This window comes from Sciurus vulgaris (assembly GCF_902686455.1).
Source record: "Sciurus vulgaris genome assembly, chromosome: 2".
NCBI classification, from domain to species: Eukaryota; Metazoa; Chordata; class Mammalia; order Rodentia; family Sciuridae; genus Sciurus; species Sciurus vulgaris.
In genome coordinates, this window is record NC_136462.1 from 33,014,506 (window position 1) to 33,034,366 (window position 19,861).

At 45.3% G+C, this 19,861-nt stretch overlaps 1 protein-coding gene across 1 annotated transcript in view; it reads right to left on the reverse strand.

The window, feature by feature from the left end:
• Nucleotides 1-934: 934 nt before the first annotated feature.
• TTC9 (tetratricopeptide repeat domain 9) overlaps nt 935-19,861 on the reverse strand; it is a 32,460-nt gene continuing 13,533 nt past the window's right edge. Inside the window, exons 2-3 of the mRNA XM_079127161.1 lie at nt 6,301-6,483; nt 935-4,178 (exon numbers count right to left, since the gene is read on the reverse strand). Coding sequence (XP_078983287.1) covers nt 4,099-4,178; nt 6,301-6,483 — 263 coding nt within the window. The 3' untranslated portion in view covers nt 935-4,098. The remainder of the gene's footprint in view (nt 4,179-6,300; nt 6,484-19,861) is intronic.

The window sequence follows — 19,861 nt, forward strand, 5'->3', positions numbered from 1 at the left end:
GAGAAGCCAGCAACAGAGGAACAAATTAATTGCAGAATTAAGAATTTATGTATGTCAAAAAGCACCATAAACAAAATTTGAAAGCAAAGCACTTAGAAAGCATATTTGCAGCATTTCTTGACAAAAATAATATTCTTAAATTTACAAATTGATAATAATCATACCAATATCAAATAAATAGAAAATTCACAAAGAAAGAAGTACAAATGGTCAATAAGCACATGAAAATGTTATTCACTAATAATCCAAACTAAAAGAAGATTGACATACTATTATTTTGTTTGTCAAATTGGTAGAGATTGCAGGAATCAGGACACTCTGGAGACTGCAAATAGGACAGTGGTTTGGTACAAACTTTCTAGGGGGCAGTTGGCAACATGTATCAAAATTCTTCAAAATAGTCAAGCAATTTCCTTCTTGGATATATCCTAAGGAAATAGTCATAGGTGTGTGCAAAATCAGCTACAGGGATGTCTGTTGCACTGTTATTTACAACAAAGCCTGGGAACAAAAGAAATATGGGTGTTGATTGCAAAACGAGGGTTCATCCATACAGTGAAGATGCTGTTGCCAAAGTTTGGAAGACATGCACAAAGCGTTCAGGATATGTTAAGTGAAATAACAAAAGGAGGAAAAAAAAACCAGGGTGTCCAATATGCTACCACTGTGTGTGATAAAAGAATATATATATATATATGTTAAAAAATGTGTATCTCTGAAAGGATATTCCAGAATTAGAGGCAAACTAGATGTTGGCAGACAGGGAAGGAAGAGTTATTCCAATTATAGAGCTTTTTGTACTTTTTGAATTTTGTATCTGTGTATGTATTACCTATTCTAAAATATAAATATGCATTTTGAAAAGTAAGCTATTAAAGATTATATACAGTGTGATCCAGTTTTTTTTTTCATAAAAGACAAAACAAACAAAAAACCTGTGCATGTGTGTGCATATATTTATACCGAAAAGAACAAAAGATACAGTTCTTGGGTAGTAGGCTTATGAGTTGAATTTTGTCATTTTTTTTCTTTTTTCTTTTCCTTAATTTTCTACAATACACATGTGAGACTTTCATAATTAAACAAAAAGTATAATTTTTTCCTCAAAGAATCTATCCCAAAAGTCCAGGCAGAAGATGATGATGCAGGTCAGATTCATGATTAATGTTCTGTCTATAGTTCAACAGTGACATCCAAAAAGTATGTAATTAAATCACAGTCCCTGTTTTTAAGAGGGGTGGAGAGAAGGAAGCTGGAGTGTTAGTGAAGTTAAATGAAACCTGATTTTGCTTAACAGCACTATGTTGGACAAATGCACAGAAAATTCAGCCCTACCACCTCCATCATCAACCCATCACCAGGCAGCTTTTTGCAGGGAGTTTGTTCAAGTTTGGGTCACAGTGAATAGAGTCCCACTAAACATGTGTCTCTAAGTCACCAGACAAGCCAATGGCTTGTATTCTTGTTCTGTGAGCCTCTGAGAGGTTGTCCTCACCTAGTTCTGGTTTCTAAGTGTGCTCTTTGAGATGGTAACAGTCTTGTCCTTATCTGTCCAGTCTTGTCCCAATGCACACATTTAAGCAAGACTTCTCTCCTGCCTCCATGTTGGAAATAGTTACTCAGAGTCCTTCCAGCTGCATGAGGAACAAAGACCCTGCCAGTGTGAACTGGTTTGGCAGGCCGCCTCTGATCTCATCTTTATCCTTCATCTTCTAACAAACAGTTTGTCAACTCATGAACTTTAAGGGCTGAAGGCTTGGGAATGCGGGAGCTGTGTGAATATACTGATGCTCAGCCTGAGGGTAGTTTGGGATTGGGGTCATATTGAAGCCATTTTGGAGGAAGAGGAGAGAAGGATGTGGTAAGGGTTGGGGAACAGAAGCAGGGAATGTGGCATCTAGAATGGCTTTTTTCTTTTCCTCTTCTCCAGAGGGTGAGTTACAGGTAAGCAATTGTGGACCCCTGGATATTTCTAGCACCTTCCTGCAGCTCCCTTTGAAAGTCTTTGGGGAGCTATGTGAATATAACCTATGTTGCTGGCTTGTGGGCCCCTGGGCAGTGATTGGATCTTGCAGTGACAGAGCCTCTGCTTAAACAAATAACCCATAATTAACTTTGCATTTCCTTTTTGTCTGTACCTATAATTGTAATCTTTTCCCAGTGCTGGGATGGGGTGGGGAATGCTAGGTGGGTTGCTTAGATATGTGCTGGCCTCATCAGTAAGTAGAATGGACAATACGTGGAAAAACTGCTGGATCTCAGCTGTCTTTGCTGGCCTGTCACTGCTCTGAGCACTGGAGATTCTGGTCTCTGGTCTTTTTCTGCCTTGGATAAATACAGGAGGGGGCCCATGAACCACCACTGACATAGTGAAAAAATTTCAACTTAATGCCTATTGTCCTGTTCTCAAATAGTTGTAACCCCTAACATACTATGTATAGAGTCAACTAAGTATAGCATAATTACTAGCTAGAACTCTGGAGTCAGATCTGGTTCAAAACCTAGCTATTGTCCCTTAAGGCCATGCAACCTTAGGGTAATTAACTTTTCTGGTTTTCAGTTTTCTCATCCATCCCACGGGAATAGTATCTCACAGAGTAGCTGTATGGAAGAAATGAGATTGTCCATGTAAAGATCTGAAGATAGTGCATTTAATAAATCCTAACTATTCACATTATTGCATCTGTATATAGCTTAATTTTGTACAATATTGTCTCACTAATCACACGAAAAATACACAGAAAGTGCTTTGAGAATGTTTAAGCATCGTATAAATTAAAGGTGTCATTGGTAGTAATCTCCCATGCATTTCTCAACTCTTCCAATCTCCTTGAAGATTGGGACTACATCCTGCGTCCCACAGCATATTGCATGACAATGAGCAAACAGCAAGCCCTCAGTAAGTGTTTCTGTTTGACTGAACATGGCAAGATATAAAGAGCATGGGTATCGGGAGACTAGGCTGGGATAAAATTAGTTTAAGGCAGGAGAGTCAGTCTGCAGTTATAATTTATTCATTCAACAAATATTTGTTGAACACATTTTATGTGTGTTAGATATGGAGTCCAGATAATTTCTTCAAAAAGAGGCTGTACAAGTTCCCACAAAGCCAAGCCCCAGGGCAGTTTCCACCATCCCAGCCCACTCTGTGAAGCACAAAGACGGCAGTCAGCACTGCGCACAGCTCTGGACAAATGACCAGTTGCTTTAGGGGAAGCCCATCTTGCCTGGTTGTAAGCAGCTCTGGCTGAGGATTGGGGAGGAAGTAAAATGAGGGGGTGGGAGGTCCCAACAGAAACGACAGCAACTGCTGCCTGGGAATTTGTTTTTATTTACACTTAACAAGTCCCACCAGTGGGATCCCCCAGCCTACACAATGCGCTTTCCCTTACACATCATCTCTCCCTCCCCTGTCACCGGCATGGTCTGCCCTGCCCCAACCCTTGGCCCACTTCACCCTGCCCTTCTGCTGTCACAGCTGCCTACTGGCTAGGAGTTGGGGGAATGGTATGTGTGTGGTCACCAGAGGGCACGGAGAGTGGGCCTTAATGGCATGTGAATCCTGGCAGAGAGAAGAAAGCACAAGCCAAGACAAGTGAGGAAGGGTGGCAGGGGCTCAGGTGACAGGGGTGGGGACTCCAGTTACAAGTCCAGTCTCTAGGTTGGCTTAATCTGTGTTTCGGCCCTGGATTTGGTACAGTTGCCTTAACATGCCCTGGTCTGTCAGGCACACACAGCAGGGTCCAGACGTGGCTCTGTGCCTGCAGGCTTCCCAGCATTCCCAGCCTGTGAGGCTCCTCCCCAGCAGAAGTGTAGATGTAGTAGTCGCCCTACTAGGTGTTCTCCAGAAGACGGCCCCTCTCCGTCGCTGACCTGCCAGAGAAGAGGATGTTTCCACGTCTGGGCAGCCCACCAGACTCCAAATGTGCTTCTCACCCTCTCTTCACACTGGGAGTCGACAGAGTTGAGCAGCAATGGGAGGAAGAAGGGGAGCTGGACGATGTGGGGGGAAAGGGACAGAACCGAGGGTGGGGCTCTCCATCAGGGGGTGCCTGGAAGTCCTCAGTCAGGCGCGGTGTCTCTGGAGAGGCTTCCGGGCTACATGGCTTCTTTCTCCCTCTGGGAGCATCTGCTGAGCTTCATCTCCGTCAGTTGGATGTATCGAATCACATTGGTGTCTGTGAGGGGAGAGACATACCTTAGGGAACACCCAGTAGGGCGACTACTGCATCTACACAGACTAGGGCAAAGCTGGTCTGCAGCTCGGGGACAGGGCAGGCAACTCACTCAGCCAAGGTCCCTCTGCCCTCCATGGTGGCGGCTGAGAGGGGAACCAGATATGGGCCTTTTCTTTCACCACCTCCCCTAGAAATGTGGACAGCTCACTGTGACTCGAGGGGCGGAGGGAGCAGGCAGGAGGGAGAGGAGAGGAGAATTTCTTTTCCATTTCTATGCAAGAGCAATCCTAGTCATCCCCAAATCAGCACAGTTACTTGCAACTCCACTTGGAGACTAGCCTTAGATAAATTACCAATTTCTTGTATCCTAAAGTCTCACCTGCAAGAAACGACCTTCATTTTTGAATGCCTACCTCATGTTGCTTTTGTTTGCTAGTTTGCTTGTCATTGAATTTTTTTTTTTTTTTTCCTTCAGGTACTGGGGATCACACACTACCACTGATTGACACACTTAGTCCTTTTCAAAACTTGTATTTTGAGATGGGGGTCTCACTAAGTTGCCCAGGCTGGCTTTGAACTCATGATCCTCCTGCCTCAGTCTCTGGAGCAGCTGGGATCACAGGCGTGAGCCACCATGCCTGGCTGTGTCAGCTTTTAAACCTCCATTATCTCATTTAATCCTCACTACACTTCTGCAGGGTTTTAATCCTCATCGTCATTGACAAAAGGGAAGACTGGGACCTGGGGATCAAGTAAGATGCCCAAGGAGACGCACAGTAAATGCGTCCGATTCCAAAGCCTGGCTCTCCTGGGGCTTAGAATACTATCCTCACAAAGTTGCCACGAGGACCAAGATGAATAAGTCTAAAAGTGTTTAATACAATGATCAATAAATATTAGTTGAATGTGATTTTTTTTTAACTTGAAGAGTTTATAATGACTTTTTTCACTGTCTTAGTTTTGTCTTTATAGGTGGGGTCAGACAACCACCTCTCCACAATTGGGGCATTTCCCCTCAATTCCATTCCTCAAATTACTGAGCAGAGCATGACATGGAACAATTGCTTAGCTCTGCATATGTCAGAGGAAAATAGTTACAGGGTTACTCAGGATATCTACTTCCAGAAATAGAAATGAATACTATATCATGTTTAAAAGTGCCAGACAGCACCCAGAATGGTATTGGCACATGGTAGGTGCTCAAGAACATTCTCTTGAGTCCAGTTCTTAGTCCTTAAGTTGCTTACAGTAGAATTGCTGTAACACAATTTATATACAGAAAACAAATTAATATCACATAAAAATAAAGAGGTATTCTTAGAAAAGTATTCATATGGACATTCGCAAATGGATCCTAAAGTTCTTAAAGACTTCATGGAAGGAGGATTGCGTTTAAAAAAATGTACCATATGAACAACAATTGGCAACATCAAATCAAAGGCATTGCTTGAATGTTACCGCCTCAAAGAGGCACTTTCTGATCACCTGATCTAAAACAGAACTTCTTTTTCCCTGCTTTAGTTTCTTCAGAGCATTTACCACTGCTAAAAACTATATCATCTATTTGTCCATTTGCAAACTGTCCTTCTTTCTCCACTATAATGTGAATTCCTTGAGCCACTACTACTCTCCTCCTAGAATAGTTCTCAGCCCGCTGCATGCTCTCAATGAACACGAAAAGAGCGAATGAGTGAATGACTGGGAGAGCTCATGAGCTCATGTGATCTCATGGTAGAGATCATGCTCACTTGCCACCCAGATGTGAGCTCCTCAGGGGTAGGCAGCATGTCTTCTCATCTCCATCCCTGGTGCCCACCACAATTGTGGTACATGGTACAAATTCAACATGTACTGAGTCAATATATGAATATAATTGGACTCTGAGTTGGAAAAGGCAAAACATTCTGTAGTTTGTTGGAGAGAAAGGTGCCCATGCTCTTTGGAACCCAGACCCCAGTTGAATGCACAGCTGTGTGCTCTCCTCATTCCAGATCTCACCACACACCGGACCCCTGATTTGCAGCTCTGCCCCCACCGGGCCCTGCTAGCCATGGGAGCTGCAGGGAGCAGGCCCCAGGAGCTGCCAGAGGGTGCCAATGGAAGGCGGTAACCACAGTTTTACCTGTTGGTTGTCGGGTCCTTGCTTCCTTCAGGTAGTAGAGCGCTTTGTCATAGTCCCCAAGGTGATAGAAGGCCACGCCCGACCGGTAGAGGGCCTTGAAGTTCTCCCCCTCCTTCTTCAGCACTTTGAGGCAGTACTCCTTGACTCGCTCGTAGTTCACCAGCTCAGCCTGGAGCAGGCAGGCTGTGGAGGGAGAAGAACGGAACGTGCTGTCAAGGCGCTGGCAGCTGTCTACCTGTCTCTCCTCAGTTCCTTCTCTGCAGAGGAGGTTGGCAGTGTCGGGCTTTCCACTGGGATTAAACCCTGCAATGTGACAGCTAATCATCCCTGGGCTGCAGGACCAGTTTCATCACCAACAAGCTATGTGACCTGGAGCCCGTGATGTAGCCTTGCCTTATGAGTTGAGTGATGTCACCCCTAAAAGGCATGGTGGAGTCCTGACCCTTGGTACCTGAGAATGTGACCTTTTTGGGGAGATAGGGTCTTTACGGAGGTAATCAAGTTAAGATGATGTCATTAGGGTAGGTCCTAATCCAATAAGACTGGTGTCCTTATAAAAGGGGAAATATGGACACAGAGACAGACGCACACACAGGAAAGACAATATGAGGAGACACAGGTAGAAGACAGCCACCTACAAGCCAAGGAATAGCTGAGGCTACAGAAGCTAGGAGGCACAGGGCAGATTTCTGTCAGCCCTTTGAAAGAACCACCCCACCAACACCTTGATGGTGGACTCCGAGCCCCCAGAACTGCCAGTACAATACATTCCTATTACTTTATGCCACCCAGTTCGTGGGTCTTTGTTGGAGCAGCCCTAGGAATAAGTTACTGTAGGCAACAAAAATAGTAACAATAATAACCAAGGCTAATACTCGTTGAATGCTGACCTTCTGCCACTTCTTACCTGATGGACTCCTCAGAACACTAGGCTGTAGGTACTTCTCATTATTTCCATTTTATAAGTAAGGAAGCCGAGGCTCAGAAAGCTGGAGAAATTTCCCAAGGGTACACAGTTAGAGGCAAGGATGAGATTTAAACCAAGCTGTCTGGCTCTTCCTTATAGAGTTGCTGGGGGATTATATAAAATCATAACCACAAAGTATATGTAACACGGGGCTTGGCACCGGTGCTCAGACAGTAACTGGTCAATATCACTGGAATTCTGCTTCTGACATCCCACAGGAAAATCTTTATTTTTCCCTTTCACACTTATTTGTCTCTGCAGTTCCCGTGAGCAGGGACCTTCTGATGGACTAGTGGCCAGCTCATACAAGGTGCTCCTCTGAACACGAGAGACTTGTGTGTCCCAGGTGGGGAAGCTAAGGCTGGCAGGTGCCCATAGTGGGGACCTCTCTCTATTCCATAAACAGATTTGGCTAAACTGTCTCTCCTTGAAGGTTTTCCTCACCAGGTCTGAGCCACAGGGCTGGGACCAAGGTGAGGCTGTCCCTGGAGGGACTAAACAGCCCTGGAAAGTATTTGAAAATTTGGGCCCTAGATGTGTCACTCTAAGGGCCTGCTGGGCCACCTCCGCCTCCCTTAGATCACTCGTATATTTAGTAGGCACTGACTAAGGGCAAAGACGTGTGCACTTTGGAGATGTCTAACTGTGCTGGGTACCAAGTGAACAAAGAGGGAACTTCCTATTCTTCAAAATAAATTTTAAACAGAGACAAAGGGGGCAAAACTTTTTGTTCCCCCAAGACCTTTGGGCAGGGAATGGGGTGAGGAGAGACGCTGAAGCCAGTTTCCTTTTCTGTACTCAATTAGAAAAAGTGTCCTCAGGGTAGAGGTGAGGCACTGATTTTTCTCTCGAGGGGTCTAACTTCAGTTGTTGTGATTCCTTAAATAACTTCCCAGGTGTCAGAATCACTAAGCTTATTTTTAAGAGAGAGGACCTTTCCTCACACATTTTGTGAAAACAAAAACTATGAAAAACCTCCTTTTGCAGAGTGAGGAGGAGGTAAACCGCATCAACTCTCAAGTTACAGGGATGAGAAGCAGCAAGGGAAAGGGAATCAGCTGCGATCCAGAAACTGACCTGTCCGGTTTCACAGGCTGTAGGGCAGAAAGCCAAGCCAGTCAACTTCCCAGGCAGCAGGGTGCTCACCCCCAGGGCAGCTGCTGCTCACCCAGAACCAAGATCTACTGGGGCACTAGGGGCTCCTTTCTCAGGAGCTGAGGCTACAAGCTCCCCTCCTGGTCTCCCAGCAGGGTGGGGACTGGGGGTGGGGGTCTGAGGCTGTTGGAGCTCTGCAGATAGGGAGGGGTTCTGTTAGAAGGTTCCTGGGTGTGAACACCACTGACGGCCACCTGTGCCAGACTTGGCTCCAACATCTGCTCCCAGAGCCAAAGGATTTCCTGTGTGTAGCATCCCCGTGCCCGTCTGATATCTCTCTGAGCAGGCACGGCAGCCTCTTCCGGTCCAGCCCTCCATCTTCAAACGCGTGCTTCTGTTTGCTGACCTGGTCAGTGTAGAATCTGACCTTTGTCTCTTTTAAAAACAGTTTCTGAACGTCTAAGAGTGGGAAAGGAAGCTTTCGGAGGGCTGGAAATGGGAAACTCTCTTCCCTCCACCGGTCCCCCAGTCTAACAGGAACTCTAGCAATCCATTTCTAGGATTCCTTTGTTGAAATCATTTCTAATTCCCTGCAGGGAAGCCTGTGGGAACTGGGGTACCTTGTTGTGGCCAGGGTTTAGACATGGTTAGTGGCAGGACCAGGATGGTTTTCAAGGTGTGGGGTTCCTACTGACATCACAGGCTGGGCCCAGTGAGACTAAGAAATGGTCCAGAGAAAGGTGGGCTGGGAGGTAGAATCCAGATAAGAAGCCATGGCGCCAGGTAAGGGCTCTTAAGAGGGTGTGGGGGTGGAGGAGGGAGAGACAGTCTGGACTCAGCCCTACCTGCAGGTGACGTGGAGGTACCTCAGCTTTGGGAGGGGAGCTGTTGATAGATATAACAAGCCCAGGGGCTAGGGAAGATGGGGGTTTTCCCAGGCACACTTGAGAGTTAGGGACTTAAAAAGAAGAGGTTGACAGGCTGCTTCTAGAGCCTTCCAACTCTATTAACCAGGACCTGGTTGCAGCAGGTATTTAAAATAAGCAGCATTGTCCCCCAGCATGTCTTCCTCACAGAGATTCATCCCATACCCAGTGTTGGAGCTGGAGCTCAGGATTTCACATACTCTATGCCTTTTCATCTTCACAACTCTGTGAAACGGCTTCTATTTTTATGTTTCTTTCATAGATGATAAAATGGAGTTCCAAAGAAATTCAGCGACTTGCTGAAGGTCACCCAGCTAGAGGGTGGTGGAGTTATGATATCAGCCCATTTCTGTCAATCTCCCAGGATTGTGCATTTGACCTCTGGGGTGACTGTGGCCTGCATCTGGGACCCCCAGGAGCCCTCATCACCCCTGGGGAGAAAGAAAGGTTATCTGTGCTCTACCGTTCTCAGGGTCCCCCAAAAAGATGCCTAACAGTGCACAGTGGGATCAGGTGATGACCAAGAGCCTACTCTGACCTCTTGGACCAACAGACTGGTGGGGAAGGCAGATGTTACATGATTTCAAACAGTCACCCGGGAGCTAAGTGCCAGGAAGGAGAAGGGCGGGTGGAAGCACACCAAGCGGGGAAGGGCCCTCAGCTCTGTCTCAAGTGTCATGGGAAGCCTTCTTGGAACAAGTGGTATTTTGGCTGAGATCTAAAGATTGATTGCTTCTCAATCTCAGAACCGTTTGGGGCTGGATAATCTTTTGCTATGGGAGGATGATCTGGGCATTGCAGGTGTTAGCAGCATCCCTGGCCTCTCACTAGGTGCCAGTTGTGACAACCAAAGTCTCCAGACATTGCCAAGTATCCTCTGGGGAGGTAAAATCACCCATTTGAGAATCACAAGCTAGGTGAAATGGACAAAGGAGAAAGAGAGGACAGAGCGCACCAACGTGGCCTGTTAGAGGAACTTTGAGAAGCCATACCAGGTTCAGCAGAGAGCCGGAGGGGAAGGATGAGAGAAGGTAATTCTGGAAAAGCGGGAAACCAGGACACTCAGAGCTGGGCACCTGGGATTTCTCCTAAGGCAAGGGTGAACTGGGACGAGGAAGTGACGACTGGGTGACTCGGGTGGAGGCCGCAAGCGGGATTTGGGATGGACTGACCCAGTGCATCCCGGAGGCAAAGTTGGCCAGCGTGGTCAGAGCGGCTCAGACTGACTCTCCCTCTGTGTACACATTTGCAAAGTCAGAGCCTTTCATCCAGATCTTTCTTGTCATTTAAGATTTACTGACAACCAAGAAGGGTACTTCCACATGGCCACACAATTTCTGTTTCTGAAATGAGGCTTCCATCCTCGGCTACCTGCCGCGTATCAATGTTTTAAAAAGTCCTGGACTGGGCAGAGAAGAACTGGATTCCTTTTTTGAAAAAAATTTTTATTTGTTCTTTTTAGTTATACATAATGTAGAATGTATTTTGGCAAATTATACATACATAGAGTATAACTTATCCTATTTAGGATCCCACTCTTGTGGTTGTACATGACACAGAGTTACCCTGGTTGTGTATTCAAATACAAGGCTAAGAAAGTTATGTCTGATTATTCTACTGTTCCTCCTATTCCCCTCCCTCCAACCCTTCCCTTGGTTTCCCTTTGTCTAATCCAATGGATTTCTACTATTCCCCTCCCCAACCTCCCTTATTTTGGGTTAGCCAAAGGACTTAAAAACAGCATACTACAGTGATGCAGCCACATCAATGTTTACAGCAGCTCAACTCACAATAGCCACGCATTGGAAACAACCTAGGCGTCCATCAACAGATGAATGGATAAGGAAAATGTGGTCTATATACACAATGGAATATTACTCAGCCATAAAGAAGAATGAAAGAGCTGGATTCTTTTTCACCTTTGCTACTAGCCAACATTACCAAAAACACTTTTCCTTTCTGAGCCTTGATTTCCTATTGGCAAAATGAGGAGCCTACACCTCACTAAATAATCTTTAGTTTAGATCTAACAGCTTTAGATCTAACAGCTTTAGAGCTAACCTTTAGATCTAACAGCTTATAAATACAAACATCTGCTGCTTAACATAAGAACATAATTGTTTCTGTGGTTCCTCTTCAAAAGGAATTCCACCCTCCTTATTAGTTAAGGTGTGGCATCTTCTGTTGGAGTGACATCAGAACTGGGAAGGCAGTGGTCAAGAGGGCTTCTCTAAGACTGTTCCCCTCCTGCTCTGTGAATTTTTTGGCATAAGCTTGGATGAGTATCTGATGTGGTTTTTTTAAGGCAAGGCTCTGGGGCAGGGTTTTTCCTGAAGGGAGGCTGTGGAATTGGTAAGGCAGGTCTTGGACTGATTGGGCACCGAGCTTGTTCCTGGAAACAGGAGAGTAAACTTGGTCAGAATTCTGAATATATATCTGGATTTAAAGATGCGGTCACTCAGGGAATTGCAGGACAGGAGCTAAGTCTGCAGTGGGCTTGTCACCACAGCCTGGGCTCCCAGATGACCACATCTGGAAGCACTCTGGAAGGTTGTAGACCTTCTGGTCTCTGGGTCTTCTAAAAAGTCTGAATGAATGCTGTGGCCGGAAGTGGCCAAGCCAGAGAGGATCAAGACAACCTCTCTCCACACTTGGGAAGGAATGCGAGAAGGGGACGCAGACTTCCCTGAGCCTGGTGGCGATGGTGGGCAACCTGGAAGAGAAAGGTGAACTTGGAGGACCAGAATCGGGGGCTGTAAATCTCTAACCACTATTCTCCTCCAGGGAGCCTCCTCCTCTATGGCCAAGTTGGGTGGACAGGGTATGATTCTGTGAAAAGAGACTGCAGGCTTCCTTAGCTCCACAAAGGGGTCTGTGGCCACAAAAAGTTGGAGAGTCGGTGACTGAAGGCTCTGTTGACCGGCCGTGCACACAGGCGGGAAGGGCCCTGGCTTGGAGCTCTCCAGAGCAAGCGCCAAGACCTCTGGCTGCGGCCTGCCAGGTCCTCCTCACCCAGGCTCCGGTCAGATTCTTGTTTTTCCTGGTACATGCAGGGCGTAGTGGCTGCCTGGGCAAAATGCCACCCAGTGGCATGCGAGGCAGGGAACCCCAACCCGAGGAGGGACGAGTTCATGGAGTCGCTGGCTGGCTTCTCATGGCTGACTCACTCACTGTGCTTTGCCTTTACCTGCTGAAGAGCCGGGAAGCAGGGGCTGGACGGGAAGGAAGGACCCACGAGGGCTGGAGTGAGGAAGAGGGGCCTGCTCTTCAAGTGGTCTCGCTGCTGTGGGTCAGAGTCCTGACCCTGAGTACCTGAGGATGTGGCCTCTTCTGGGAGGAGAGTCTTTATGGAGGCGATCGAGTTAAAAGGAAGCCATCAGAGTAGATCCTGATCCTCTATGACTGGCGTCCTTATAAAAACAAATTTGGCCACAGAGACAGAGGCACAGGGGACAGCTGACATGAAGACACACGGGGGGTGTCTGAGGCTGCCAGGTGCTCAGAGAGAAGCGAGGACCTGCTCTTCCTCACGGCCCTCGGAAGGAGCCATTGCTACTGACCCCTGACTGTGGACTCTTCCCTTCCAGAACTGGGAGCTGATTCCTGTCATTTCAAGCCACTCGGTTCATGTTGATTTATTACAGCGGCCCTAGGAGACGAATATACCTTGCTGGTCCCCTGTGAGGCAGGCCTAGGAAGTGGCGTCCCAGGTTTGTCAAATGACTTGATTTCTTGTCACGTTTATTTCAATGAGCAATGGCACAGAAGTAAAGGGGAAGAAGACTGGGACCTGCAGAGTACTTAACACCCGGAACGGATCATAACCAAACCAAGTAGGCACACAGTATTGTGCCAGCGCTGGCGTGCCTGGCTGCAGATCAGTCCTGGCCTGGAATGCAAGCTCTACACCTACCGGCACGGGCCCTCGGGCACAGGGACGTTACTCAATCTCCCTGGGTCTCATTCTCCCTGTGTTCACTGAGGATAGTAATAGCTGCTTTGTGGGAGCCCTTGTGATGACAAAATGAGGTGATCAATGCATGGTGCATGCCTTACACAGTGCTGAGACGAAACTGATGCTCGTAAATACTGGTTCTTGAGGAAGACACTTACTAACTCTGATCTGCACAGCCATGCGGACATGAGTTGGAGAAAATTTCCATCTTGAGTCATATACACAGTGTATGATATGTACACAAAGTTGTGGCTTATTTAAGGCAGATTTTCAAGAATAGGTCAGATAAATACAATTTCACCTTTCCATGAAAATGCTGATTTTCTTTTCTACGTACACAAAACCCTTGCAGTCACAGTGATTTCCCATTTTTGTTTCTTGGTCTAGAAATACATAAACACCTACTTGCTCCAAATGCTTCTCAAATCTAGGTTTGATGCTTGGTTTTACTTTCAGTTTTCCTTCCAAAGGGGTATTTTCCATACTGGGCTGGGTAAATACAGAGAACATTACCAAAGCAGCTTTGAAGTCAGAAAGGGGTTGGGTGCTGGGGATGGGAGGGAGTTCTGGGCCTGTCTTCTTCTCTTACAGATTAGCCGCTGGGTCGACCCCAACCCCTCACACCTCTAAACTCAGACACTAGTGCTGCCTGCCCTAGGCCCTTCCTTCACCATGAATGGATTCCACAGCTCCCCTGGAGTGCTGACAATTCAGGAGAGCTAGCTCAGAAAGTCAGAGGGAGCAGGGAAAAATAATATGACTAGGCGCTTTCCTGACTCTCTAGGGCACAAGAGAGCCTATGAGGCAGAGAAGTTGCCAGTTTAGGTGCCTCAGAGCTGGTTAACTAAAGACAATGTCTCCAGTCCAGCAATTCATCTTGTGTTCCTAGGTTAAAACACCTCACCTCTCAGGGTTTCAGTGTAAAATGGTTAAAAAAAAAAAAAAAAAAGGTAATAATGGTTGCTACCTGCCTTTTCCTTCAAGGCAAGTTGGCAGGAAGAAACAATTTCAGTGTTGCATCAGTACCAGATCCTGACATCCGGAGAACCCTCAGATGAGTGAGCTTCTCTCCAGTCACCATGACGTGGGTGTTTAAGATGGAGTTTCCAGGCTCCACCTGCAGAGACACGTGTTCCAAAGGGCTCAGATGGAGCTCAGTAATCCACGTTGGTAAGTCCTCAGTGGCTCCTGCAGTGGGCCTCCTCACCTACATCCTAGAGCATCCTAGAGGGGTGTGTGTGTGTGTGTGTGTTGAGAACCATCCAGCAGGTCACAATGGGAGAGCCCAGGATTTCCCACAGGGCTCACACGTCACGTGGCCAAGTCCTAGAGTGAGGAAATCTGTGCAAGCAGACCATGGTTCCCAGTCTGTCAACTTGTGCCATTTTAGACATTTCTCTTCTTAATGATTTGAGATTTCTCACTGTAGCACAGGAGCTCGGGTCCAGGAGATGGGGACACGGGGAGAAGGATGAGGCGCCCATGGTAAGCTCAGGAGAATCTGACTCTACACCAGTGGGCAGTGCCCACCCTCTCCCAGAAGCATAAGAGGAGGAAGAGCAGGGAATCTGTGGTAAGCACAAGTGGACAGGCTCTGTTCTAAGCACCAACTTGTCTAACCTGGACATGAATCCATGAGGGAGGTTCTAGTATTTATCCTTTTTTTTTTTTAGATGGAAGAAAGAGGTCAAAGGAAGCTGTGTCACTTACCCAAGGTCACAAAGCTAGTAAGTGTCAAAGTCAGGATGGAAGCTGAGCACCTAAGATTGTGCTCTCGATGGTGATGAGTACTGCTCTCCTCCAATACCATGGTCATTAACTCAGTTCCTACATTAGGCATTCCTGTGGCACTGGTTCTGCCTCTTCTTCTTTTTTTTTTATATTTATTTCTTTATTTTTTACAGACTGCATTTTAATTCACTGTACACAAATGGGGTACATCATTCCATTTCTCTGGTTGTGCACGATGTAGATTCACGCCGTTTGTGTAATCCTACATGCACATGGGGTAATGATGTCTGTCTCATCCATGATTCTGAGACTCAAGTGTGATCCCTAACGATGGCACACTGTACTCATTCTACACGTTAATACTTCTCCCTGGACGTTTCCTAACAACCCTCCAGGACCTCCCACTCCACTCCTTCTCTGTATTCAGAGAGAAAAGCAAAAAACAAGTAAACAAAACCAAGTGTGGAGTTTCCACCGCTATGGGATCGTTCTTTCAGGTTCTTAAACCACCAGCATCTCCAATTCCACTAAGAGTCTACTGTTAAACTATTAGAGTTGATAGGACACGTTTCTGGTTTCTTCCTGAAACAGCCCCTACCTTAGCTGGTACTTGCGAAACTAACTCCCAAATTATTATTATTATTTTTCCACTTGAAAATTTTGAGATAATCGAAGATTCATATACAGTTGTAAGAAATAACAGAGAGATCGCCTTTTCCTTTATCCAGTTTCCTCAATAGTAATACCTTATAAAATGATAGCACAGCATCCAGGTCATGATCCAATCCAGAGATCTTACGCAGATTTCCCTAGCTTTATTTGTATTTACTTGTGTATATATCCTCACTTATATACAATTTTTTCATGAGTAAGCTGCCTTTCTCCAGCTCCAAAGTCAAGTTGCGAAAGTTTCATTACTCTAAGAATCCCTTCAGTCATCTTTTATAACTACTTCTCTCCTGTCCCACCATCTCCTCTATAACCCTTGAAAACTGCTAACCTGTCCTCCACTTCTAAAAGTTTGTCATTTTAAAAACATACACATGGAACCATACAGTATGAAATCTTTTGGGACTCTTTTTGTCATTCAGCATAATTCCCTTGGGATTCATCAAAATTGTTCATTTATCAGTAGTTCCTTTTTCTTGCTGAGTAGTATTCCATGGCATGGATGTACCACAGTTTGTTTAACCATTTACCTGCTGAAGGACATCTGGGTTGTTTCAAGCTTTATAAATTATGAATAAATTATAAATATTCACAATTATAAGTTATTATGAATAGAGCTGTTAGGAACAGTCATTTATAGCTTTTATTTTCATAGTAAAAATGCCCAAGAATACATAAAGGAAAGGAAAAGAAAAACAAAAACAAACAAAAATGTAGGAGTGGAGTTAATGACCATGGTATCCTAGGAGAGCAGTCATAAAGGAAAGCATTCAGTCTCTCATCATGAAGTGAGTTTTAGTTTGCCTGTAGATGCTCTTTATCAAGATCAGGGAATTTCCCTCTACTTCTAATTTATATTTTTAATACCTAGAAATTGTAGCACACTCTTGCCAAATGGCAAGGCTTTTGCAGAACATGTTGGGGACTCTCTAATAAAGCCATATCCACAGGTGCAATCATCAAGGAGGCCCTTTCCATTTTACAAAAAGTAATTTTTCATAGTCACATTCTCAAATCAGGAGATGCCCATCTTTGCAGTTATTTATGAAATATCTTCTTCACAGAGACAAAGCCACATAAATGCAGCTGTCTCATACTAGACAAAGGCACCATAAACATACATTGGAAAAAAGATAGCCTCTTCAACAAATGGTGCTGGGAAAACTGGAAACCCATATGTAACAAAATGAAATTAGACCCCTATCTCTCACCCTGCACAAAAATCAACTCAAAGGGGATCAAGGACTTAGGCACTAGACCAGAGACCCTGTGCCTACTAGAAGATAAAGTGGGCCCAAATCTATATCATGTCAGCTTAGGAACTGACTTCCTCAACACTCCTGAAGTGCATGAAGTAAAATCAAGACTCAATAAATGAAATTGTTATGGTTTGGATGTGAGGTGACCCCCAAAATTCACGTGAGACAGTGCAAGAAGGAGAAATGTTTGGATTCTAACCTAATCAGCAAGGTGTCCCTGATGGGATTAACTGAGTGGTAACTGAACGCAAGTGGGGTATTGCTAGAGGAAGCAGCTCACTGGGGGCGTGGCTATGGGGTATATATTTTGTAACTGAGAGTGGAGTCTCTCCCTCTCTCTCTCTGCTTCCTGATCACCATGTGAGTTGCTTCCCTCTGCCATACTACTCCACCATGATGTTCATCCTCGCCTTGAGCCCCAAGGAATGAACCTGGCTTTCTGTGGACTGAGCCCTCTGAAACTGTGAGCCTCCAAATAAACTTTTCCTCCTCAACAATTGTGCTGGTCAGGTCTTTTCATTACAGCCGCAACAAAGCTGACTAACAGAGAAATGGCATCAAACTAAAAAAGCTTCTTCACCGCAAAGGAAACAATCAAGAATGTGAAGAGAGAGCCTACAGAATGGGAGACGATCTTTACCACCTGCACCTCAGGATATGTAAAGAACTCAAAAAACTTAACACCAGAAAAACAAATAACCCAATCAATAAATGGGCTAAGGAACTGAACAAACTTCACAGAAGAAGAAATATGACTGGTCAACAAATACATGAAAAAATGTTCCATCTTACTAGCAATTAGAGAAATGCAAATTAAAACTACACTGAGATTTCATCTCATTCCAGTCAGAATAGCAATTATCAAGAATAAAAGTAACAATAAATGTTGGCAAGGATGTGGGGAAAAGGTGCACTCATACAATACGGGTGTGACTGTAAATTGGTGAAACCATTCTGGAAAGCAGTCAGGAGATTCCTCAGAAAACTTGGAATGGAACCATCATTGACCCAGTTATCCCATACCCAAAGGACTTAAAATCATCACACTACAGTGACATGGCCACATCACTGTTCATAGCTCAGTTCACAAAAGATAAGCTATGGAACCAACCTTCAACAGATGAACAGATAAAGAAAATGTGGTACCTCTGCACAATGGAATATTACTCAACTATAAAGAAGAATGAAATTATGGCATTTGCTGCTAAATGGATGGAACGCTATCATGCTAAGTGAAATAAGCCAATCTCAAAAAACCAAAGGCTGAATGTTCTCTCTGATATGCAGATGCTGACCCACAATAGGTCGGAGGGGAGGGGTCCACCAGATTGGACAAGGGGGAGTGGGGGAAAGTGAGCGGGGTGAGAAAGACAGTAGAATGAATCGGACATCACTTTCCTATGTTCATACATGAATATGCAAGCCGTGTAACTCCACATCATGCACAACCACAAAAACGAGAAGTTATACTCCATGTATGTATGTCAAAACACGTTCTACTGTCATGTATAACTAAAAAGAACGAAAAAAAGTTTTAAAAAGAAATACATCTTCTTTGCTCTTCCAGACAAACAACTCTGGGGTATCTTTAAACCCACACTTAGCACCTACCATAGCGGTCATGCTGAATAGGTAGCAACACCTGACAGGCAGTGTTTTACAACTCACTTGACTTTCACAGAAGCTCTGGGAAATAGGTATTATTAGCCCTGTTTCCAGAAGCTGAGGCTTGGGAAGCTAAGTGACTTTCTAAGCCCACTCAACTTGGGGAGAGAGAGAGCCAGGATTATTTAACCGGGAGTCGCTCCAGCAGAGGAGAGGTAAAGGGTGGACACCTTGACTTGCTGGTCTCTAACACACTGCCAAAGTCTCTTCTGTTTTCTTTGCTTCAGCAACGCTGTCTTTGGAAATCATTCCTTCCACCGTTACCAAGCTGTTCCTTGTTCTCCCACCTTCTGAATCCTTCACAAGGATGCTGCAGCAATGAGGTCCCTACCAGAGCATCTGCTTCCCTCCCACCATCTTTCCATGATTCTGGTCAATGCTCTTAGTAAACTTCAGTCAGTCAAGATTCACTCTTCATGGCCTGTGCCTAGGGCTTCACAAGGAAAATGGAAAACATTCGAAGATATTGACATCTTCAAGGAGTTTTTATTCCTATCCACCCTCTGCTGGTGAGCATAGTCAGCCCTCCAAGTCTGCAGATTCTGCGCCTGCGGATTCAGCCAACACTGGATCAAACATATTCAGGGGAAAAGAATTAACTTCTATATTGAACATGTAATACTTTCCTTGTCATTTTCCCCTTAATAATACAGTATAACAGCTATTTGCATTGTATTAAGTCTCATAAATAATCTGGAGATGATTTAAAGTATAGAGAAGGGTGTGTGTAGGTTATATGCAAATACCATTTTATATAAAGGACTTAATCATCCACAGATTTTGGTACCTGCTGCGGACACTGGAGCCAATTCTACATGAATACACAGAGATGATCATAGAACCATAAAAGTGATGGATGAAAAAGCAAGGGTGGAGAGCCAGTCTACATCAAATCCTGTAAGCTAACGGCATAGACCAATAGTCCTTAAAGGGGCATTAGAATCTGCTCAAGTTGCTGCAAAGCCAAAGCCTGGGGTTGGCTCAGGTTTCTGGTGCCTGTCCTGTGACACTGTTCAAGAGGGTGCCCGGTTGCTATGGCAGTGCACTTAGAAGTTATCCCATCTATGGCTCCTACCTTTCACTCTTGATCTGGGTGTGATGGAGGAAGAAGGCAGTGGTGGGGCAGGGGGACAGGACCAGGGTTTCCGGAGTCCTCATTAACACTCCTTCTTGGGTTTGGCAGTGGGACTTTGGAGAGGTCAGTTTGGTCATTTGGAATGAGATGAGGATATTCAGCAGAAAACTGTTGCCCATTATTATCTTTCTCTTGTCAGCTCTGGCCAAGATCATGTCC